Source organism: Corvus kubaryi, unplaced genomic scaffold, assembly GCF_017639235.1.
Source record: "Corvus kubaryi isolate FWS band 111438036 unplaced genomic scaffold, C.kubaryi_AGA036_p1.0 37385, whole genome shotgun sequence".
Taxonomy (NCBI): Eukaryota; Metazoa; Chordata; class Aves; order Passeriformes; family Corvidae; genus Corvus; species Corvus kubaryi.
Genome location: NW_024581127.1, coordinates 26,040,103 through 26,066,100, shown reverse-complemented (window position 1 = coordinate 26,066,100; position 25,998 = coordinate 26,040,103). Strand labels below are relative to the sequence as shown.

General features: G+C 38.2%; 1 protein-coding gene across 1 annotated transcript in view; it reads right to left on the bottom strand.

Annotated features, from left to right (window-relative positions):
* Nucleotides 1–25,998, bottom strand: part of NSMCE2 (NSE2 (MMS21) homolog, SMC5-SMC6 complex SUMO ligase) — a 130,818-nt gene that overhangs the window by 45,771 nt on the left and 59,049 nt on the right. Inside the window, exon 4 of the mRNA XM_042036308.1 lies at nt 22,437–22,590. Within this exon, the coding sequence (XP_041892242.1) occupies nt 22,437–22,590 (154 nt within the window). The remainder of the gene's footprint in view (nt 1–22,436; nt 22,591–25,998) is intronic.

Genomic DNA, 25,998 nt, shown 5'->3' with positions numbered 1-25,998 from the left:
TTTAGATGTATATAAGCTTCTGCTCATAGTTAAATACACAAAATACTAGCATGTGGTGCACCTTGGAAGAGAATGAGGCTCTTTTTATATATAGCACTTGTTCCACCTCTGCAGAAGTATTACCATTATATAGTATCTATATTGCAGTACCACCCAAATGCCAGTCTGGTCAGAAAACCCCTGTATTAGGTAAAATGACAATCTCTGCTCCAAAGCATGCAACCTAAAGGGCAGGACAAACCAGGCAGAGGAGATAAACAAGTGGGTTGGTCTGGGGATGGTAGCAAGGACAGGGTAACAAATAATAGGATGCACAGGATTTGCAGCCAGTGAGGAAGAACAATCACAACGTGCCATCTGCCCACCCATAATTAGATTAGAGTTCTCTCTATGCAGTGCAGCAGAGTGGTTTTGAAGAGACACTTGGAGGAGAACAGGACCTTCTCCTATGTCTTAGAACTTCTCCTGTGCCTAGTAAGGTGTCATGAGACAAAGAATAAAGATGCCCAGGTGTCAAGGACCTAGTGAGGTAACAGGTCACAGACGCTAAGGGCTAAATCATCACAAAGGTATATTCTGCTTGTTTTGCTCACACAGTAAGAACATTCTTTACAAGTCACCTTCATGGCGGTTTAAGCTAACTGGTTTTACTTCTCATTTACAATGGGCTGGGAAGGTCTATTTCCAGTTACACTGTATTAGTTAAAAACGTAAAACCTCAATTTCTTGGCATTGAACAGTTGCTTTGTACTTCTTAGAACACACCAAGATCATCTGCAGAGAAATTAAGATGTCTTTGTTCTAAGTGTAAACACCAAAAGAGTGATTTAGAAGAACTAAAAATGTATTCTTTTAGGGTATACATGAACCTCTCTAAACGAGAAGTCAATAATATTTTTCTTCCTTAGACATAATGATCCCTGCTTAAGTTTCTATCCTTTCTTCCAAAACAGTACGTCTGTCACTCTTGGGACAGGAAACCAGAATACATGACCTGCTTTCATCGGTTGCTGTTTTCACCCACTGTAGCAATTGCTGTTTTAAACAGTTGAAATAAAATGGTCATATACAATTCACCTTCAAACCTTCTAATATGTAGAGTCAGAAATTATTTAATGCATCTAGATTAGTGCTCTTCAATTCTGAAGTGAAGAACTTGGGATTTCATTTTCAATTCATTCTGATAAGTAAAGCACTCTATGATGTGAGCAGGGACTATGCAGTAAATAGCCACAAAATTCAAGTTTAGCAAAAACAGTTATAGCATTGCAACATATCTACTGAATATAAAATGCAAAAATAGTACTTTCCACGTTCTGTAAATTTTCTGTAAATACAGGTTTTTGCACAACTACATGCTCCCTTCTTTCTGGAAATGTAAGTAATTTTCAGTTTCTACTAGGACAGGAAAAACAGCTCACTGAACTTGCAGCCTCAGTATTGCAAAATTCTGTATGGATAAGCCAGTTCTTAAAAAGAAAGTCACACTACTTGTTCACATTATGTGTGGCTACAAAATATGACTGGAACCATTACCCTGCAGATAACCACAGCTTTACAATAGGTACTGACAGCTGCAGATTTGCTGTATTTAAGACAAAATCTGGGGGACATTCATAGCTGTCACAGCTGTGTGCCTGCATTTGTAGCATCCCAAAACAAAAATACTGATCAAGGATGAAAAATAGCTGAGTAAAACTGAAAGCAGAAAAATAAAGACAACAATTGAAAATAATGGAAATTAAGGAAATTAAATTTAAGGGAAACCAAGTATGTCTAAGACCTTGCGAAACAAAAGGAACTGTGCTAGTACATGTGCCTTGTGCTGGGCAGCCTTGTCATGCTAATACTCATCAGAATATGGCTTAATCAAAACTTAAAAAAATCACAAGCAGTGGTGAGCAAGAAGATTAAAGCAAAATCTATTTCCTGAAAAATTAGTTCACAAAAGTAAACCAAGAATACAAGATTAATATAAAAGCAACAAAGGATTTTTTTGTGTTTTACTTTCCTAACTTTTAAAGCAGGTATTTTGAATCCTAAAAACTATGGGGTTTTTTCCTAAATCAATACAGTCACAATACACTGTCAAAGCAGTTAGATTTATTTACTATTACACAAACTAGACTGCACATTGAACAGCTTTTACTGTAGGCTTCACACCAAAGAGTTAAAAACCTTTGCTGGATTATCAGCAGAATTAGCAGAAATCACCTGGAGCACAAGTCCTGTCGTTCTTGCTTCAACAGCAGGCAGGATTTAGGAGTACAGTTACAGGACTTGTCATTAGGGATTTCTCAGTGTAACTCCAGGCTGAGGTATAACCCTCCTTGTATCTGGTAACACACCACAGGGGCACTGTATATCCAGGTCCTCAGCAAGGACAAACCAGACTGAATGTACAGAGGGGGCTCTGGTACCAGGCTGTTTTACAAGGAAAGGCTCTTCTAAGAAGATCTCAAACTGGGATCTACGTAGAAGGCACTACCACTCTGGGAGCAAAACTTCAGAACACATCTATCAGCTATTGACCAGAAGAGGAAAGACCGCAGCGCTTATGTAAAGCAGGAAAGTGAGATACAGGCGCTGGAAGGAAGTGAATCCCCCAGGCTGGCACAATGCTCGACAGGAGTAAGTGGCAGACACAGCTACAGAAGTGGAGTTATACACAGCATGTAACATACACATGCTGTTTGAAAAACTTCAGGAAAGAGGGAAAATTCCTGCTAAAACTGGTCTTACTGATAGCTATAAAAGACCATAAATGCAAGTTTAAAAAATAATGGTGCTGGGTCAAGTCCTGCAGTAGATGTGGGTACGTGCTTAGCTCATATATTTTGCATTCTTCAGTGTTTCTGGACAGATTTTGAATTAGTTGATAGTATACTCAAACTTAATGCATGTAACTCCTAACACTTGTAACAGCTTTTCAAATACATTGGTATTTCCTTTGATGTGTGCTTAAAATACTTATTTCTGAATGTAAAATTCATATATCTCATCCAAGAAAAGCAAGCCATTTCTGTATTTACTCTCAAAACCTCAGTAGAATTACTGTACTTTGCTAGATTCCGGAGGAAGAGCAATCAAATAGCTTCCAGTTCTACTTCTGAAGAAAAGCGAACTGAGAAGTAAAAAAGACTGTCAATGTCAAGAGTTACAACAGGATCTGGGGAAATGACATTGTTAATGGTTACAAAAGAATGTCCACACACAATGTCTAACCAGATAGAAGATGCAATTTCTCAAAAAAAAAAAAAGCGTGTTAACACTTCTTTGCCATGTTTAGGTCACCGGGTTTCACTTAAATATTATTTTTCACCTGAAATAATGTTTAAACCAAATGCTAAGCCAAACATATGTGGAACTTTTGGAAGATCACTGTAGAGTAGGGATGATATTTACTTCACTGTTACCAGAATAAAATCTTGGCATATGTTATGATGGTATGAAGTGCTTGCTGTGCCACATATTTCCCGTAATGTCTCATAAGGCTTAGTCCATGCAATATGCAAGGTTTTCCAGATTAAACTCTAGTGTTCCATATATGAAACATCCCTTATTATTTAATTATTGTTTATGAATTAATTTCTAGACAGGCATTCTGTTTTAGGATTACACCAGTACCATCAATTTAAAGAGAACTTTCTAGAAAAAGAACAGGACAAAAAACATTATTTCAAGTTAGATCTTTTGTTCAAGACTTTGGTTATTTATTTTAAAGGCAGTAGCTTAAAACAATTTTTTGCCTAATGACTGCTTTTCTATTTTAAACCTTAAAAAATCTGTTCCATGAACTGCCTGGATAAAATGTATTGAAAAATAGTTGAAAATATCCTTTCATTATAATTCCTGGAAAACTGTGTCAGTCATTATCTATAATGAGACTTTTGTATTTACAAAGAGTTAACTTAAATATCATGCTGAACTCCCCTCTCCAAGCTGCACTGAACGATCAGAATTATGTTGCTTGTTATAATGCCATTATTTCTTGTTATAATGAAGACAGCACAAAAAACACACCAGAACAGAAGAGATACATCCGGTAAACTGAAATGTCATTTTACACAAAAATCTTTTTTCTATTCCTCATACTTGGGTCAGATCTGCACTACAAAGCAGTGGCTGAACACTGACCACAGCTTTCTTGATCCACTCTCAAAGGCTGACTGACCCACAGAGATAATATCAGAGGTTCTATTACTCAGCCACACATCTTAATGAGAAACTTTCCCATTTCTGCACCACAACCACTTACAGGTTGGCTCACAGACACACCTGTATATGCCTCACCCAGGCAGGTCAGTGGTTTGTATGGATGGTCTGAGACTACCAAGGCAGAGGAGCCAGGGAATGCCGCAGTGCCTTACGTTTCAACATGGAGGGTTCTGGGCTTTTATGCAACTGCATCTAAGGAGGTTAAGGAGCTGTAATTAGCACACATCACCTCTCTGTCACTGCAGCTAATCAGGCTGAAAAATCCCAAGCATCTCCACTCCTGAGCAGTCCTACTTCTTGCAATGGAATTTTCAAGCTCTTCTTGCTAATTGCTTACACTGCTTTCAGACTCTCTGGCACCATGGAAAGCTTCCTTTTGGTGTGGAAACAGGGGGGTGGGGGGCAAAATTCTCACTATGGAAGTGACCTTTTCGCTCTGCTAGGAATCTCAGCAGAGGAATGGACTCTTCTGAAGACATCTGTTGACAGTAACAATACATACCAATTTGAAGGTATATTCATTTTAATTTTCACTGAATTTCAGAGGTAATTCTGGGGCTCTGTCTATACTGTAACGTGAACAGCTGCTCAAAACAAAATATTCTAGGTGTCACATCTGGTACCACACTGCCAGCTGCCAACACAACTGTGGCTCAGGCTCAAAGCATCCAAATCATGATTACAAACAGCAGAGGTTATGTGATCTGCTGGTGAGTTGTGGTTGTTAGATGCTCAAATCTTACTTGCAGCCGATCAGATCCGACCACATGATTGACAGCTTGGGGTTAGGATAGCAGCCTCAAGCTTTCCTCATTGAGAGCATCTTCCAGAGTGAGACCTAAGTGTGCACCTGAGCGCACCCAACATACACAAGGATGATGGGCAAGTCTCTAGTTGAGAATAGGCTTAATAGTTACTTTGTTATCTTGAACTGCCATTTGTTCAAACTTCAGAATCTATATCCTATTCACACTTGACACCTGCTCAGTCTAAATGTGACGTTCCAGTATCACGGACATGGATTATCTAAGACCAAGCTGTAGTAAGCAACTAACCAACTAAGTAAGCAATCCAACCAACTGCAGGAAAGCCTGGTTATGGCCAGTGTCTGTTGGGCTTCTCTCTTCCTTGCCTTCCCAGGACCAATGGTAAAATACTTTTCATTGCAGGTCTGGCCCTGTAAGCCTGCACTCTTCAAGCTGTTGTATATTGTCTTCATTTATCAGCTTCAGAGTAATTTTTTACTGAATAATTTTTAAGATTACATGACTGTTTCACAATATGAGGTACAAGTGTACTTGTAGCAGAGTCACTATGTAGGGAATGTCATAATCATAAAATAAATTCTAACAGCCAAGAACTAAATACTGTTTAGATGTTTATATCCTTCTCATATCATACCATGTTAACATGATTTTATTTTTGCTTTGTGGCTATTCTTTCAATTTTTAGAAATGAGGTTTCATTCAATCACCTTGGAAAAAACCCCTTATAAACTAAACAACAAATAATTTTGTTGTGTTGCTATGCCGGATGGATGATATGTAAGGAAAACATACTTTTAACGTCAGTCACTCAATATCAGAATTTTTTTTTTACTATTAGCTGTATTGCCAGCATAAATGCAAACGTTAAGTAGAGCTGCACAATAGAGATTAATAAAAAGGTAGAAAACACAAAAGCTTCTGAATATTTTTCTAGAGGACATAGTTTAAAAATGTCAAGGACAAAATTTGCTATGTAAAAACAGGGCAGTGCACTATATAGTCACTGAGTTTTTAAGTTAAAAAACAAAAAAAACAACCTGGCAATCTCCCTTTTTATTGAAAGGTCACTGTAATGCAATAGGACACAGTAAGCAGTTGTGAAATTAAGCCCTCCAGAACCTGGTTGCAGCTTTGGAATGTGACCATTGTTGTGCAATGGAGTTTGTCACCATCATATGAAAACCCCATTGGGAAATACATCTTTTGTTTACCTGCTCATCACAGATAACCATCAACTGATTCACATTCTGTAGTATTTTACTAAGGTCTAAAACAATACCTGGACTGCAAACACACTTTTTCACTAAACATCTCTATTCAAGCAATTTTAGAGCAAGCTTCATACATCCTATATACAGAATGTTTTCTCTCTTTTTTTGTGTTTCTCTTTAAACAGGCTCACAGACTATTAAATGCTTCTCTGTTCTTGCTACCTATTTTTACCCACCTAAAATAAAAATACAATAATGATGCTCAGCTAGATATTCAGTGGAATATTAATCATGCTGATGTCTCAAGCAGAGGCTTGACCTCTGCTCAGGAGGCACAAGCAGTAAAAGCAAATTAACCCACACGTAGAGACACCTATATAAGCTGAAGTATGAGCACATTGTTCTAATTACAATCTCAGCTCTCTGGAATTCTGGTGAGTCTAAGGGCACATCTACACAGGTGGGTGTAAACAAAGCTCCTCTGCCCATTCCCTTGGTTGAACTGGGAGACTAGTGCTGATTCAGAATTTGTATAGCCACATTTGCATGGCACTGGCCTGACTAGATGTAGAGACAAGGCAGGCAGAGGAACTCAGTATGTCTGCACATGTCTGTAGACACTCATCCTGAGGTGCAGACTTTCCCCATCCTACAGAGGTCAACCTAACAAAGATGCTAATCAAATTCTCAATGAGGGAGCTAAAGAGATACTCCAAGTTTATATATTAACTAAAAATATGGCTCCAGACTTAGCTTCTTAAATGTGGATTTAGGAAATTAACTTTGCAATATGCAGCATTGATGCAGGAAGTTTACCATCAGTATCTTAATTTTCTCAAATAGCACAACTGATCTGAAATACACAAGCTAGTTATGTCTTAAAGGATGAGTTTTTAACTTGTTCAGTGAAAAGCCTGTGTCTTCACTCCCATCGTCTTTGGTGACTTGACTGCCCCAAGACTAAGGACTCTCTTGACTTGGAAGACCTCTTCAATTGCAAACATCTGTTTGTCATTTCTGATCTGTAGTTCAAATCTGTCCACTAATACATCACAAATACACCTGCTACCATAAATATAAAAGGCTTGCCATAGATTTAATGTGTGTAAGAAACAACAGAGACAGTGAAATCTGCTAGCCTAATGGCTTTTGAAAAAGGAAAGCACTTGGCAGCTGTTTAGAAGTGAGCACTTTAACATTCAGACTCTTCTCAAACGGTGACAGTGATTAACAGTCAGTTCAATGATGCCACTGGATCTTGTACAGCTATGCTTGTGAATCAACCTCAGACAAACTGTAGCAAAACAGGGCTATTTTTAAGATTAAAGGCTCACAGGACAACCTTAGTCAGAAAGGTTGGTTCTAACAAGGCACAGTCACATAAAAACAGTGCAACAGATAAAGAACAGTTTTTTCTGGCCATCTGTAGCTCATGCTGTGCAAGTAATTTAATGGCAAAGTTGTTTAGTAATAACTGTATTATTCACAACTCCACTGGAATAAGGAATTACACCCTAAGCATTCTATCCATTCATTATATATGAAAGAGTTCCTCAGGTTAGATGTACCTGATAAAATCAGTTTCAAGGGTGGGGAAAAAAAGCCTCCACTCTGCTGTTGAAAGCAGTGCTGGACCTGGATATATCCACGGAACCCAATTTGTTAGTTAAACATTCCTGTCACTTTTCTGTTGACAACTCACAGACACTGTGGTGCCTATACTGCACCTCAAGCATGCTTCAAGACCCAGGGAAAGAATGCAGCAAGATGTTCATCCTCACAGCCTGCAGTGGTTAAGTGGATACGAATTCTTCTCAGCACTCTGCATGATTTACAGCTTTCTATAATGTGTTCTGTTTGCTCTATCGTGAAAATATTAAAGAAAATCATCTTGGATTCATAACTGGAACAGCAAGTGATTTGAGAACTGAGAGTTTTCACCTATCGCTTTCGGATAAACACATAACAGGATGTTGGTTTCACTTCAACAGAGTATTTCATATGTATTTATGGGGAAAAAAAATTAATACTTGTAATAAAGTTCCCATTAAGTGCTGGACTATGATGCTTCCATGTATTAATCTAGAGCTCAGCACGTGGTCTTCTGATCTCTCCTAGAGACTCCACATCACTGCCCTGCCCTTACTCTGTCAATGTATGAACGTGTACACGGAAACACCGCGTATGTGAGGGGAATAATTTGCTATAGCTTAATAGAGACATTACTTACACAACGTGTATAGAGATGCCCAAGAGATATCATGCCTTAGGCAGCTCCAATCTTTCTGATGATCCTCTGAGCAGAAAAACCTCCTACACAGAGCTGTCTTTTAAAAGACACAGTCTCACTCCTAACATAAATTCTCATGTCTATATTCTGCCTAACATGCCTGGAGGTGGGGCTGAGGCACAGCCTATTCAGTAGCTATGAAGAGATTGCTAAAGAACATATACCATGAGTAACTACTGCAACCACTTTAATCACAGAGATTTGGGGGTCACTGTCCAAGAGGTAACACAGAAAAAAAATCAAAATCCTTTCCCACTTTATACTGTTTGATATACATGATCATTTTTTTATTCTAGGTTTAGGAAAATAACATGGTATCATTTTTCGTATGATTGTTTGTCAGGAAAACAAAGAAAAAATACTTTAACCTTATTTAGTTAAATTTACTGAACAATTTTAAATTTTAAAGAGAAGTGTTCAGTGCAGTGATCACAAATTCATGTTGAAATGAGACCGAAGAGTGCATATCAGGACAATGCTTAGGATGTCACCGTTAAGCTTAATTAATCATTCTTATTCCTCTCTTGAGTCATCATAATGAGATTTTTTAATAGGGAAACCACTTCAAGAGAAATTTTTGAAGTTGATGTTCTAGCAGATTAGACAGAGAAAATGTTTCAGCTTACAAAGATCCTGCACAGCACATATTATTAAATGTACAGATGAATGTAACTTACAGACTCTAGTTCCATAATCTGTACTTACAGGAAGAGATACATAGCAAGCTTTTTCTCCACACCAAGGATGTGGGATTTTACATTTGTAGCTGTTTTGAGCTTACACTATTAATATTTTAGTTTGATTTTTGGTACCTCCTTTGAACACATGCAGAAGGTGTATGCTGATAGCATAAGATTCTTCTTCAATTATCATAGTAATATTTCTAAAGTAGGAAAAAATATGGAAAATATTAAAGAATTTCATTATCTATTGTTCTAAGAAGTGGCTTTTAGTTAGAAATAACATTTAGGTGGAACCAAAATTTTAGCATCATGTGAAGAGTGATGTTTGGTCCTGCCAGTGTATTTCAGGATCTCATCACATGGTTGCCTCAGCAAGTTGCTTTTGGTTTCAGCCCTCTCTCGTTACCCCCTTTCCATCTGACTGAAATCAGCTGATCTTTTTAGGCATTCACAGAGTCAGCCAACAAGCTACTCACTGTCAGATACCCAGCACCATATTTAGGGTGTGCCTTTTACATACAGAGGCCAATAGGAACACAGTTGCCTCATTTTGTCTGCCCCTTCAGAGCTGACTGCCCTCCCATCAAAAAACCCTTGCCAGCCCAAGAGAAGACATTCTCAGCCTACAGGCTTAGCTTTCTGATTCCACATATGCCTTAGCTGAAAATGGAAATCCATAATAACAATACAGGTATTTTAACATATATAAAATATATCTTATGTAATCTGAATAAAATGTAATTAACTTTTAACATCCATGCAATCATTTCATTATTGCACCTAAAAAAAATAATTCTCAGAATCCATCTCTTCCAGAATCTCCAAGAAAAATACTCTTTGTTTCACCATTTTCTGATTCATTCGACTTTGGAAGAAAAATAAACACATTGCTGTGTTCAATATTGTTGCACAAGAGAATTCACAAGAATGAAATGTGTTCAAAGTTCCTAGAAAAAAATGCAGCAATGCAGGCTGCCAACTTGTTCAATGTCAAGCTCTAGGCAGTAGAGCAGGACTAGCAGTAAATGACTCATAGTGAGTCACGCTTCAGCTATTTTTGCTTTTAAAGTAATGCCAGGCGCTGTGTTAATAGTCAACTCTGAGTAAATTTAGCAATGCAAGAAAACAAGTGTTTCCATGGTTGCTCCTTCACAATGTTTATGGTATATACACAGCCATTAGGCAAAGGAATTAAGCCAAATTAAGAATATGGAAATGTTCCTCTTTCATTTACAACTGAATTTCGCTACACTGGGTTTCATGACTCACTCAGCTACTAGTTTTTCCAACTCTTAACAAAAATGTAAAGCCATAGCTAGCACACCACCATACTGTTAGTGGTCAATAGCCACTACTTTCTTCTAAATTACAGCTTGTGCTGTGTACACTACTGAGCTGGAAGCATGATAATGACGTGTTTTTTTCAGGACAAAACAAGACTGACAGGAAGGCCTCACTAGTGAATCTAAGTACATCCATCATGGGTAAAATGTTCTGCGTCACTTCTAAAGAGGAGCTGGCAAAGCTAAAGCCAAAGAGGAGGACTAAAGGGAGGAAGGAGGTTGTGGCATCATCTGAAAAGGGAAAGCAGCTCCAGAAAAAGGAGGAAGGATGCTGACTGAGGCTGGGGAGCAGTTGGGTAAAATGAGAAAAGTGGTGAAAAGCTGGAACAGAGGTGGAAAATATTTTTCCATGACACAGCTGTGATGTGACAAAACCCATATGCAGGCACAACTTCAATGCAGCAATCTACACAGCCGCGTTTTCTTAGGTGAGCAGGTATCTGTAGAATATGAGCCCAACTAATGCAGGCATCTGACAAAACAGATGTAGACATCAAAACAAAACTCCACTGGAGACCAGAAAAGAAGACTTCAATCTGCATTGTCGGAAAAAAAAAAACATCCACAAAAAACCCAAAGCAATGGATGCTGCAGCGAAGGTTAGGTGAATAGCTTACTTTGCCCACACTAATAACAGAGCTGCCAAATGATTACATATGATTGCTAGTTAAACTTTTTTGTTCCCATTTTAATACAGTGATTTATTCATTAGTCTTAAATTCCAGTAATTACTATTTTTATTGTAGAAGTTGATAAAGCAATCAGAAAGCTTTTACATTTTTTCCGTCAAAGGAAACTCTTCAGCTTTTTTGAAGTCTTCCATCCTGTGATAAGCAAGGATTGTTTTCCTCCATGTTTTCCTATCTGACTATAAACTAGCCACTTAGTTTATACTGGGAGTTTAGATAGATCATGATGAACAGCCTTCCTGCAAAAACTTCTTTTGATTTCACTAAGTCTTGGACTGACCCTTAAACCTTCAAACAGGGAGCGAGGGAGAATACCTAAGGCTGGGCCAGACCCAAAGAACTGAAGCAAACTACTGAAGTCCAAAATGATGAAAAATTCTGTTCGGTGGCCTCTTAACCCTAAAGGTATCTATCTCCAGTAAGTCTCTCCCAGGTTCTCCAGGGATCTGAAGATCTGAGTTCTGTACTTGTCCAGAGCTGCCCCAGCCTGAATATCTAAGAATACACTGTTTGTCTCACAACCTCTTTGGCTCTTGAAAGGAGGCACAGCTCCATTCAAGTGGAAGAAGAGAAGGTGATGATGGAGATGTACAGAATCCAGATTTCCATTTCTTGCTGCAAGAGTTAACTACTGGAGTACACTCCCTTCCAATCCTTCCCAGCCCCCTTCCACTTCCAGCTGTACATGGTGGCGTTTTGCTTCAACTGAAGGACTGCAGAGTGCCCTCTGCACACCTGCCTGCAGCCAAGGGGTTGCTGAAAAGCCTGTGAGCAATGGTGCAATGTCAGATGTAAGTTCCATCCCATCCAGCAGCCTTACTCTGATGATGAGTAATGAAAATTGCTACAGAGGACACAAGGCAGGGAAAGCCAACAGCAATGTTTTCCTGGTATCATCCAGTCTCCAGTAATCCAGTCAGGGGAGGATCCAGAAAGGAGTCAAACATGTCATCTTCCTCGTAAGGGCTTTTTTTAGGTGTTTATTTGTGAATTTATTGGCATCACTTCCTGGGAAACTGCTGTAGTCACAACGCTATGGTATAAAACATAAGCACTCTCACCACCACTCCATTAACTGCTTCTCTCCCTCAACAGGTATTTTTAGTGCCTGTTGGAACACCTGTTAAGCAACTTGTCTTTAATCCTAAAATCATTCACTGCAAGTCTGGTAACACAGATCTACATCCACATTTGAGATAAGACATGATAAACCTATCCACACTTGTAAAGTCAGATGCTATGTCTGAAATAGGAGCTAATAACTGCTGAAAGGTGACAACTAAAACCACTCCTCAGTTGTGACAGAACATCTGAATGCTCCAAGCCTGCTTAAGACTAAGTGCCAATAAAGGTGTTTGATTTCTTTGACTTTGTGCTAATGGTGATTGCAAGTAGCATCTCTTAGGTTACCCCTGAGAAGCAGTACATAGAATTAGCACTTTAGCTCTGCGATGACATCAGCAATCATTTGAGAGTCTGAAATTCCTAAATCTACATCTACATAATACAAGCACAGGTGTTCAGTCTCACAGTAAAAGAGCATTACTTTATAGTAAAGTATATACTTAATAGTTGGCACATTTTTAGTCAACTTATGCAATACTGTGATTCACATACAGATGTAAAGCACTCTGTGCTGACAGAACAGATTTGTCACTGAACAAAGCTGTTCAAGCAGGTGTGCCATAGCCCTCGTCCTGGGAGCCAAGGCACTTAACTCTAGGCTCTGGCATCCAGTCTGAGGTCCACAGACGTAATGGATGGGTTTTGCAGTCCTTTAGCGCTTCTCTAGCTTTCTTCCTCCATTTCAGCTCAACATTTAACAGGTTTGGGGGAGTGTGAAGAAAATCTCCAGTATATTAATGGCATAAAATTCAGTTTTACCATGCTGTACTGCATGCTCTACTGTGAGTTTATCAGTGCCTATGGCTTTTAAGAGGGAAATGAAATAATATGGATATCAAAAATTACGGTAAGCAGCCAATGCACATGAATGTCTGATATGGAATTAGAAGATATTTATTAATCTTGCTGTACACTACTATTTTGCATGCTGCAAGTATAGATCAGGGAAACCCCACTGATTTCAGGCCTACACTGGCGCTTACCAAAGCAAGATCTACCTCAACCTGCCATACTTCTGAAGGACATACCAAAGAGCCACATGGCAAATAGTTCCAGGACCTATAAAAACACCAAGTGTTTTAATTTCTCTGGAGTATTCTGAAGTTACTGTGCAGTGTGATATGCATTGATGGATTATTATTTAGTCAGCATTATATCAGAACTACTTGCTTGTTTCTCCTCAAATGTTTTTTGTCCTGGCACTCAATACAAATGCATTACTTGGAGTAGTAGAGTTCTACTTGAATTAGTATTTCCACTGATCCTCGTGCATACTGATGGCACAAAGTCCCACATATAAATGACTGAAATTAACATATAGGAAGAGTAAAAAAGCCTACTGTCCCTCCAGATAAATATTCAAGTAACAGAAAAAAATGAGTAAATAAAACTAAGTTCTCTAATTTTAAAGCTTCACTAAGCTTCATTTTTCTCCTTTCTCCTCAATATCCTAACTTCAAAATGAAAGCATCTCATTAAAAAAATTTAACACTGTGATGTTCTCCCTTTCCTTTTTCTTTGATTTTTTCTCCTTGCACTGTTCTTCACCTGTTTTCTGGTGACCATACTTAAAATTTTAACTGTAAGATCATGGCAAAAGAATGGAATACCTGTATCCTCTGACTTCTAAATCTTTCTGAACAGCAGGCAACAGATATAATGACAAGTAAACTTGTACTTAGCTGTCCTTGTATTTTCAGTGCTTAGATTTGCAAAATAGTTTGTATTATTACACCAGGAAAGAAGTGAATGAAAGCTCTAAGTGAAGTCACTGGTGTTTTATTACCAGAAAGTAAATTTCTCATAGGGTATAATCCATCTATTTAACATTTCCCCGTTTTGGATACAGTCAAGGTTTGGTATCTATCCCTATGCTTCTCACTCATCTAAAATTTATAAAACATTTCTAATGAGTTCAAGTATGGTCACAAGACATGAGATTTTATAAGTTTCCCTGTTGCATAACTGGATTACCATAGAGTCAAGAAATATAGGAACTGACTGAATTGAACTAAACTCCATTGAGGGAGAACGTCTCTATAAGCCAGGGTATGGAGCTGAAACAGAAACAATGAGCAAGAACTTGGTCACAGACTTACTTCGCTTGAAAAATTCCCACCATCTGAGCAAAGTCCTAAGGTTTTTCACCACCCTTCCAAGAGAAACAAAGGAGAAAAAAATTAATATATTTTAAGATGGCATTTTATTAGATATTGTGATTGAATGCAACATCAAGGGAACAGAAGCAGCATCTAGAAGCTCCTTCCTGACCTGTATATTCATATGAACAGTAAAAATGCCATGCTCGCAGCCATCAACGTGCTCAGTTAAAAGAGAATTATCCCATGGCAGTACTGTAACAATAAATTAACCTAAGTATTATCCCTAAGTGTATAATAATCATAAAAAATTATTTTCATGTAACACTCCATTTCCTTTCTAGATTTTATAGACTCGGTGCTGAACTGAAAGCCAGGCTGATATAAAACCAAGAATTACATCCTGAAAAGACTTTTGCAATGGAATAAAATGTAGATCTTTTAAAAATATATGTATAGATTAGATGACAGACGTAGAGATAAGATCTTATCCTCAAGCATCTGCTGATTAGAAGGGCAAATATTTCTAACAGAAGAGACCTACATCTGGTGCTCTTTCTGATTTAGATATGTCCTCCCTCAGCTGAGTGCTTTACCATAGGGCTAAAGGGTCAGTGTCTCTCAGTATTTCCTTCTGCAGTTGTTGCCATTTTTATGTACAGTTAAATACACTGTGGACAGAGAGAGAGGGAGACTGATTCCAGAGTTACAGGTTAATCACTTAGTAGGCCAAGAGTCAGTCAAGTTCTGATTTTAAATCACCATGACTGAAACTCAGGTCTCTTATACTCCAGGTTACTCATAATAGAGAAGCAGTTGGGGAGGGGTGTCATGATTCCTCTTTCATTTTAACTCTGAATTACATGTCAGAGCGCTAAATGCCAAAGCAAGAAACTTCTTATTTTGATCAATCACATTAGAAAGGCAATCATTTCATCAAAGAAACCCTCGCCAGGTCTACTGGTAATTGCCGTTCTTCATTAACCCACTAACACAATTATTGCTAATGCAAGCTTCTGTATTTACAACATAGCCAATTTTTACCCTGGAAAAGTCATTCCAGATTGCAGAAGGAAAGTTCTGATAGTTTCATTCATTCTGGAGTTGGTCTTTCTTCACAAACTAGCAAGGACACTAGCTGTGATGGTAATTCTGCACTTTGGATATAGTTCTTAGGTACCATTACAGCTCCCATTGCTATACCACATGAGCATCCCATTTATCTAGTTTGTTTCTCTACCTGATCTTTCCAAAAACTCTGTGAAATAGAGTAACTTTAATTCATTCCATTGTCAGGCCCTCATCTCTTAATCCTTCAAAACTACAAGTGGGCAAATCCTGAACAAATCAACTAGTTCCTTCCAGGAAATACCCAGACAGGACAGTCCCAAAAGGAAAAGCCATGCCAAGTTTCTCTTCTCAGGATAGTCCTGAAGCCCTACCGAAAAGTCAGCTCTCATTCACAAAAATGCCTCTTGACATACCCATTCCACTCCTCTGGGGATGCAGTCTGTCCCCTCAGCATCATGCCATAAAAACATTACTGTGGCACACTAAAACACACTTAGGTTATTATCTACAGTTCTTCGAACTGAAAAAACCACAAAAATGTAATAATGATATTTTAGTGCCACAAGAGAAGCAGGGTAATTGAATGTCTAGCACTCAATTGGACATGGCTGCTTTGCTCCATAAGGTACCAGCCCAGAGCAGCACTGATATGAGCTAGTCCAGGTCTCTTCTTGCACAGTCCACAAACACAATATACACAGAACTGAATTCAAGACATGGGTGTAAGGGCCAGACCCACAAAGTTTTTAGGCACCTAACTCCCAGTGACCTGTTCTGAAACTAAATACTTGATCTAAGATGACAAGAGGGTAACAAAGTGAAGACCTAAACCAAGGTCGCCTAAACTTCAATTGACCTTCCTAAGTGCCGGATCCTCTTTCATTTCTTTACTAGTCAAGGGGCTGTCTGTAAGGAATTTTATGAAAATGAAAAGTGCACATCCCACACAGACCACTGAACTGTTATAACACCAATCCCACTTTCAGCTGGAATTTTCAACTCTTGTGCTGAAGTTGTTTTCTCATAGTTAGTCAGTAAGAGGATTTAAATTTTTTTTACATTAAAAATATAAGGAAAAATACACTAATGTTATTTTTCTCTGCCATCAGAGCTGTGTAGAGACAAAAATAGGCCAACTAAGAAGTCAGCTACAACCGAAGAGAAACCCAGATCTGCAAATCCGTTACGTGAGTCCACAAAAGTAACTTCAACTATTTCCTCAAATTTCAGCACTGCTGTGTGGTGAGAAGTAAAATTAACTTGCTTATCTCAGTGTGATGTTTTGAGGATTAATTGGATGAAGCTTGTCAAGCATTATAATACATAGTATCTTACTGCAGCATGTTTTCTCATCCTAATAAAACCAAATCAAAGACCTTAGTCTTTCCTGGAACCTATGATAGACAGTTCTAAAAATTTAAAGATAATTCCTTTCACAGTGTCATTTTTTCTATCCCAAACTGTATCTAAAATGACATTTTTTCACATCATTATTTCTCAGCATATGCATAGCTTAGAATACATGTATCAACAGGGCATATGGCATCTACTTGAACATTAAATTTAAAATCTTCTCCTTTCAAAATATTTGCTTATTGGTAACGACTGTAAATCCATCCTAGCCAAATGATACATACTTTTTCCTTTCAGACTCAGAGACTTTTTTTTTCTTCGGTGGAGAAGGCAAGAAAGATCCTTACAACTGCAGTGTAGCTACTTTCCTAACTACATGACAGTGACTGGTTTCCTGTAACAAAAAATTGCCTAAACTACTATTGAGTCTCAAAATTATTTGTCCCCCATTAAAAAGTATTATCTTTCCTACATTTGCCAAATTCAAACTGTTTGGAACAACCAGCAATACTGTCATTCACCCAGATCTTAGCACTTTCCACAAAATCACTACTGAAGCGTGCATCTGTTGTGTGTTTGCAGAACCTGCAGTTATCAAGGATTCCAAAGTGCATGTTATCAGCTGCTACAAAAGGACTATGAAATCTGTCATTCTTTGTGCACCAAACGTGACACTAAATAACCGTCGACAAATACAGCAGTGGTAGCTCGGGTCACAGGAGTAGAGATCAAACCTCCTGATTAGTTCTCCATAGAGAGTATCACAAATTTAAACTGATAAAGGAAGAATAAAGACAGGTCTTAGTTTGATTCTGTGAAGACAAAATTCTCATACTTTCTGCCAGAAGACAGATGCCTTTGATATGTGTATATGTATGTGTGTATAAATATATATATATATTCTGGCATGAAATAAAAAGACTCAGTAATACAACTTCAAACAGAAGGTAGGATTTTAAACTTACAGAAGATACAAAATGCAAAGTTACAATTCCTGCAGTAATCATAATTTAGTTCCTATGGGCTCACTCTAGCAAGGCTCTGTACTGTGGTTATGCTCCAATAAGGAAGTGAAACATGCCAGCAATCTCACTAATTTCAAAGGATCTACTCATAAAATTTAATTTAAGCAACTTAAGCTAAGCATTTCACTTAATCAAAAGGAGACCACTAAGCACTTTGCAGATCCAGGACCATTATGTCTAAGGACAGCATCAGTCATGTAGTGTTAAGGGCACAAAAAATTTTCCTTACCACACATGCAATCATTTAGAACTTTCTGGTGTTACCACATTTAGTGAATACCCCTCCAAGCACTCACTTATTTGGAAAAGATAATGTAGCCACTTGGGGGTACAAGAAATGGTTAAAAAAAGGAAAAATTAATCAACACTCTCTTCTACTGCTTACAGTCTGAGAAGGTTTGAGTAGAAAAATGAAAATGTTTTCCATTAAAAATAAGAAGTGGGAATTTACGAAACTAAGATAGTTCTGAAAACAGACTTCAGAAAAATCACTTGCTATTCACATAAAACCTGTCTGACAGTGTTTTGACACATATCAGAGGTGAAGATTTTTCATCACTGCACAAACTCCAGCTAAAGTAGCTGCATAATAAAGGCTCACAGATCTACAGAAAATGCCTGAAAACTGTCTGAAAGACGAGCAGAACAGAAACTGCTCTGAGGCATGATCTCATCGTTACTGCCAGAGAGATGAACTTGCCCAATTTCACTTCTGCACCTTGACTGCTGCTGAAGTTCAAAGCTAAGAAGGTCTCCTTCCCACATAACTGCCAAGAGAAGACAAGCTGAAGGTGATACAGCACCGTTCTCCTCTTCTCCTCCCCAACTATTAGAGCTACCTATGGCACTGCCTGTCACCTGTCAGGGGACAGGGAACAACCATGCAGCTTCCTTTCATCACTGTGGAAGCAAATATCAAAATAGAAAATATATTAGCTTAATTGTCTGTTAAAATAAGGTTGTATTTAACTGCTACACACTTTGCACCATACCTAGAAACTGTGTTAAGAAATTTTTCTCCTTCAAATCCTAGTTAATTACTAAGTAGTAAGACAATGTGAGAATATAATATTTCCTTGTTCTGCTATTCTAGAATAGAAATGTCAAACTCTGCATAAAAGATAAATGATCATTAATGGTAACTCATCCTGGAAGTCAAATCATTTTAGTATCTACCCTGTCTGCTCCTTTAAGATAGAAAAGATTGGAACAAAAGAAAAAAAAAAAACAAAAAAAACCCCCAACAATGGAAAGCCTGGCAGGAGTTTTTTGCATTTTATCTAATTGAGCAATAAAACCGAATTCCAGAAAAGAGCTAAAAACTCAACCACAGCTGTATATGTGTTCTTGAAACAGGCCAGGAATTGTGAACTAAGTTGCGCCTGGCAAGACTAATAGTTGAAAACAAAGTATTAACCAGTAGCTGTTGATGAAGTTATTGATACATGTAACTCACATCTAGCAGTTCTAAGTGTGTCCCAAAATCCACAGACACATTATAATATGCTGTTAAGATGAGGCCAGAATTGTAGGACTCATTTTGAAATCACAACTCATACAGGAGAAGATAAGAATGCACAGATTGGCTTAAGCATGAATGCTGAATATTTAACAGCATGACCTTAATTTCTTCTTACAAAACAACCCCACCAAAAACACACAGTATGTCTTAAGGTAAATCACCAGCTTATGGAAACTAGTAATGTCTTTTACAGATTTTATGAATCTTCAGTTCAGCTGGTATTGCAGCTCTGGAATTTCTGCCTTGGAGTCCAATCTTCCTTCACAGTAACACCATTTTCTTTCTACATGGCATATCACAGAATCACAGAATTAGGTTGGAAAAGACCTCTGAGATCATCCAGTCCAACCTGTGGCTGAACACCACCTTGTCAACTAGACCATGGCACTGACCACATCCAGTCTTTCCTTAAACACGTCCAGGGACAGGGACTCTGCCACCTCCCTGGGCAGTCCAGTCCAGCATCTAATTACTCCTTCCGTGAAGAAACTCCTCCTAATGTCCAATATAAACCTTCCCTAGCACACCTTAAAACTACATGTGGTACTTTAGATAATATTGACAGTGCTCAACTATACATCCCGGCATAATAATTTAGTGTGTAGAGCCCATCAGTGAGAAGAGGCTTTTTACACCAGATGGAGTACAGTTGTCACTTTAGTCTCTCACAAAGCTGTTAAGACCAGAGGCCCTCTAAGCATCCCTGTAAGAGTGTGGGTATCTGTCATTTTCAAGCTTGTGAATATATCTGTGATATTCATTTCCACAGGTATTTTTAAGGGCTAGATATGAGTGACAAAAACACACAAAAGGAGAGAGGGAGGATTAGGGCAATGGCAAGAAGATGACATAACAATATAAATAGATATAATAAATAGAGATATAATAATAATAATAAATAATAGATATAATAAATAGATATCATAAATAGAGAAACGGCACAGTCTTACAGTTGCCAGGTCACTGTATCATAGAGAAGCAAATTTAAGTATGTGAATATAAACAGACTCCACTGATCTTCAGCTACCCATTATTACTCATTAATTTCTAGAAGCTTTCCTAGTAAAAGAGCCTTTTGAAGAGGAAGGGAAATAGGAAAATAACTTTATATTGGATCAATAGATTATTTAGGCAGGAAACACAACAGTAATGCAAGTTTAAGGCAGCAAAATTGTGCTAACTTTCAAAAATTTAACTTTGAATCTACCTGCAGACCTGAGGTGGCACTTAGTTATCCATTTCCAAAGAAGGTGGCTGCACCAGCCTGTTCACTTGTATGCATGTTCATTGTATCACATCCAGGACTGTTTGTGAAAGCAAAGTAACAATTTTCCATTCAACCTTTAAATTGCATAAATATGGCAATGGGAGTAAATGGGATGGATTTATTTCATCAAAACCAACACGAATTCTTCAAATGTCAAGCTGACCCATCTGACCAAAAGTCCTTGCAGTGAACAAAGCAGTCCACACAACAGCCTCATGCATTTCATTTTGGGCACAGTTTGACCTCTATGCACAACAAAAAGTCAAGAGGTTAGTAAGACAAATCTGGATTTCAGGCAGCAGTAGCACAATGATGCCCCCATATTTCCTTAAGAATAATTTTTATTGTGTTTATTTAATTCAGGGTTTTTTCAACAGGTCTGCCAGTTAAAACTTAGTCCCATAGCTTGAACTGAATGTATCACTAGAGCAACACCCCTTCCTCAGGCAATTACAGGGTGGAAAGTAAATCCAAAGTCAGTTATCAAGATTTTTATCTTCTTAGTTACAAACACCTGGAAATTAGAAATTACAACATAATGGTGGGGCAGTAATAATTTTATGGTTATGTAGGGAGTGAAAATTACACTGTTTTGTGGTCTGCAACTCAGTATGTTCATTCTTAGAGTAGTGCCAAGAGCTCTGTCAAACTCAGAGATCAGTGCTAAAACCCATAAAGATGGGAAACAAATATATTAAGCCTTCAAGCTCTAATCCTAGTGAGTCCTGAGATACCAGACCTGAAATTCACCTTGGCAAGCATGTCCTCACACTCCATAAATCTCTATAGGGAAGCAATCCAAAGTGCAGTGGGAAAATTCTTTCCACCAGTTTCCTTGGGTTTTGGATAGGACTCCAAAAAAACGCAAAACTCAAGGAGAGCTACAGGAAAGCACCCAGAATATCATTTTCCAATGGTAAAAATCATTAATCTATGACTCCTGAAGTTCCTGAGATACCAGTTTACGTTGAAATCAAAATGCAGGATGGGAGGGAATAGGTACAGGGGTCAAGGGACAGCAAGCAGAACAATATGATTTCAGAACATAATCATGATAGGGGAAGAGCAACACAAATAGTGTCAGAGCCCATGACCTTTCCCAGCACCAGTAATCAGAGCAATATTTTAATGGCTGCTATATGTGTGGGGCAATAAAAGCAGACAATTTTGTTGTGTTGCATAAATAAGCAAACTGTTTACTCTCCAACTTTCCTGGTAATTTAAGCGCAAATAACATAAAATTTTAAACACTTGAAAAATTACGTGAATAAAAAAACCCAGATTTTAGTAATCTGCAGTGTTACACGGTGCGTGCACAGAAGCTGTAAACCAGAGAACACGTACAGTAAGCATTTTCCAACAATACAGTTCTACGATTAAAGCAAAGGTCTTCTTAGAGTTGCAACACATCCTAAATTGTGAAACAGGAGCAATTTGTTTAAGTGACAAATGAAAACAGCTTACCTAATCCTTTTAGAAGATCCTATCAATTAATAAAATAAATGCAAAAGGTCTTCAAATGAAAAAGCCCACTTTACAAAAAAAAGATGTGATTTTCATGACATTTGTATTCCAACTCAGCAGAAGCTGTGGGAGTCTAAATAAAACTACCAAAGTAATTACACTGGCTTTTTTTCTACACAGATATCAATTTAAATAAGTTTTTAAGAACACTAACATCAGTTTGAGCCGTAAGTGGCAGTTCTATATTTCAGAGCAGTCACATCTTACCATTTAGCATTCAAAGGATCTTTTTTTAAAAATTGGACTTACACTGTTTTTTCATCTCCTTAAGCTGATCCTTAAAATACATATATTTTTCATTCCTTTGTAAATCTGAGTCACTGTTTTTGCTCTCCATTTCAAGGAATTTTTCTTGGGCCAAGTTTTCTAAATCTGGTAAATCTTCTGGTTTTTCTCGTTTTACCTGTAAGGAAGAAGAAATAGAATGTATTCATTATGACACATTTTACTACAAAGCAAAATACATCAAGCAAAAATTCCTTAGCATAATCTCAGTTTCTTTTGACTACAGTTAGGCTTCCTGCTCTGAAGCTATAACCTCCAAATAATTATTCATTTCAGTAAAAGTAACTATGAAATGTAGATATTAACTTCTCAGTGTCATTCAGCTCATTTTCTGGGTATTTCTGACACTAATAAAAGGGAAAACTGAACCTTGCAGTGAAATTTCCCTCCGCAAGTGGTGAAGGTAAACATGTTAACAAGAACCAGCATAACACTGAATGTGAATGAAACCAAAGAATACAACTGTGTCCAGAAACTGAGAAGGTAACAGAAAATCTGAAATAACTTTTGCTAAGAGTGCTATAAAAACCTCCACACTCTCATCACTTTGCAATCAGGTTTACAGAAGCCTATAATCTACATGCAAGATTAGTGTGATAACACCAGCAAAAACAGTATAGCTAATGTGAAAGGAAACCACCTCAATTTATTTGTGCTGTGTGAACAAGAAGCACTACGCCATACAAGCAGGCAAAAATGCAGTTTCTTGAAAAGCACTTACTTACAGCAATTACATCTGGAAAGATCTGAAAAATAAATACCTAGAAAAGGGAAGTTATCATATAGACAATATTAAGATATTCTAAGAATGCAGAAAGCACTTTGGGAACACCCTAAAAACAATAATTGGAGTTTTCTGCTTCTCAAGGCAACAGTAAATTCTAGGGAAGTGTATCTTTGACGGGTCTTCATAAGAACTAGCTTACAGGTGGTGGGAACTATGGTGTGCAATGAGGATCAGCAACAGCACAAAGTCAGAAAGAAGGTGGACATCTGTCAAATCCTTAATGCTAAGCATTTTCTGAACAAGAAAAAGGCCATTTCTATCCCAAAAATATGTCAAAACATGACAATCGGAAAAAAAGGAGGTAAGCACCATTTCCGCTAAGCCACTCTACCACACACACTAAATTCTGCCCCTCACCAGATCATGCTACTATTCATTGTGAAAGACAGGAAAAAAAGGAGCCTACTGAGAAGAAAAACAGTTCACTTCATCAAATCATTTACAGGTTTAAAAGTTTACAGAGACTTTGGCAATCCTACAGAATATATTTTATTTCAGGAGCCAAAGAAATAATAAATGTTCATGTGAAAATGGACTTTGCAGATACGTAAAATGCAAAAAAACCTTTACTATCCCTTAAGCAAAGCTAAGTAATCCATAGAACTATTACTTCTTCCAAGAGCAAAGCCAGTTTACCACATTTACTTTAGGCAGATGCAAGTTGTGGCAAGAAGAAAAATAAGAAAAAAACATGCACTGCCAGGTGATAGCATGAAGTTTTCAAAGGCCCCTGGAGATAAAAGATCAACTACCACAACATCCAGCTGTAAATGGGAAAGACTCAGGAATACCTTGGTACCAAAGGAGTACAGTGACTATGAAAGACCAACAGCATGTCATCAGAGATGCTTAGACTGCTGCATAAAGCCAGGCAGGAGTGTAGAGTCCTTATTCTATGAAACCTGACCAAAGGAGCAAAGGAAAACAGAGCATCCTGTGCCCAGTGCAGTGAGGACAATCGTACACACTCAAATGGTTTGCCTGTGCCAGTATCACAGTACACTGCTGCAACAGAAAGCCTATCACAACCCCAACCACCGTAATTCAGTACTCAGCTGGAGAAGAAACTTGACCATCAAGTGTACGCAAGCACAAGAAGGCAGTTACTAAATCAAAATTCATTTAAAATCCAAGACATGATAAAAAAATGCTTTGATCTGGACCCATGTAGTGCAAACATATTCCTTTCTGCAACATCAGGCTGTTTTTACAGACATTCTCTCTTTAACATAAAAATAGTGTGTAGACACACACAAGAATAGTCCAAATAACAACACACCACTAAGATCTGCCCTCATCACAAATGAGAGTACTAGAATCCACATAGAAGATCCAGCTGTGTATACTAAAAATAACCCTGAAATGCTTCTAAGTTGCTGATTCTGACACAAAGAGTAAAATACATTATGTGAACATTCATCACAGGCAGCCATCAGCAGCAAAGACAATGTCAATAATCTTTTCCTCTCCACAGGGACCACATTACATGATGATGTAAGTTACATCAGGATCTCTTTATCTTTTTCTTGACTCATGGAAGATTTGAGTACAGATATGCATCAACATAGCATCCTCAATCATACCATCAGACTGAGAGGTGAAAAGAAGGGCACAGTCAATGTTAGTTCAAACAGGGGTGCTCTCAACTCCAACTTCCAGAATTAAAAGACTTTACACATATGAGCAGAAAAAAAGGCAGGAACTGTAACTTACAGCGTTATGCTCCCCGAAAGGACACGTTTGAGAAGCTGCATTACATCACTCTGCGCTGGCGTCACCTCACCTCAAGCCCTGTGTGCAGTTTTGGGCACCACAATATATGAAAGACATAAATCTATTAGCTAGCACCCAAAGGGGGGGCCACAAATATGGTAAACAGTTTAGAGGAGGAACCGTATGAGAAATGGCCGAGGTCAGCCCAGAGAAGAGAAGACTGAGGGGAGACCCCATTGCAGTGGGCAACTTCCTCATGAGGGGAAGTGGAGGGGCAAGTACCGACCTCTGCTCTTTGGTGACCAGCAGTAGGACCCAAAGGAACAACATGAAGCTCTGTCAGGGGGATTTAGGTTGGATATTAGGAAAAGTTTCCTCACCCAGAGGCTGGCTGGGCACTGGAACAGGCTCCCCAGGGAAGTGGTCACAGCATCAAGCCTGACAGAGTTCAAGAAGTGTTTGAACAATGCTCTCAGACACATGGTCAGCTTCTTGGGGGTGTCCTGTGCAGGGCCAGGAGCTGGGCTCCATTAACCTTGTGGCTCTCTTCTAGCTCAGGATACTCTTGTGATTCTATGATATGCACACAAATAAACTTTGTCTGTGCCACTTTGGAGCTACAAAAATTTGCATGAAGACATCTTACTAACCTCAAGAGAATGCTTATATAAAATCCTCCCTTAGCTACCTACCTGTAATCACACAGCTTGCTGCCACAGGTCTATCAAAGTAAGAGCTAGCCTGCTATTTGCTAAGGGCAACATGAACAATTCCACCAGCTATCAAGAGAAAAAAAAAGTCATTCACACCAGCTATATTCCCAATAGCCATACATTGTTACATTGTGAGGACAGCCCAGCAATGCAGCACATATGACAAAGGCTCAGACAACCATCTAATACAGAAACCTGAAGAGTCAGATGTGAGAGATGCTCAAAGAATGCACTTTCTTGTAGTTTAACTTCTTTCATGTTTACCATTTAAATTCAGTTTCTGTTCACCTCCACATGATTGCTTTCATTAAAA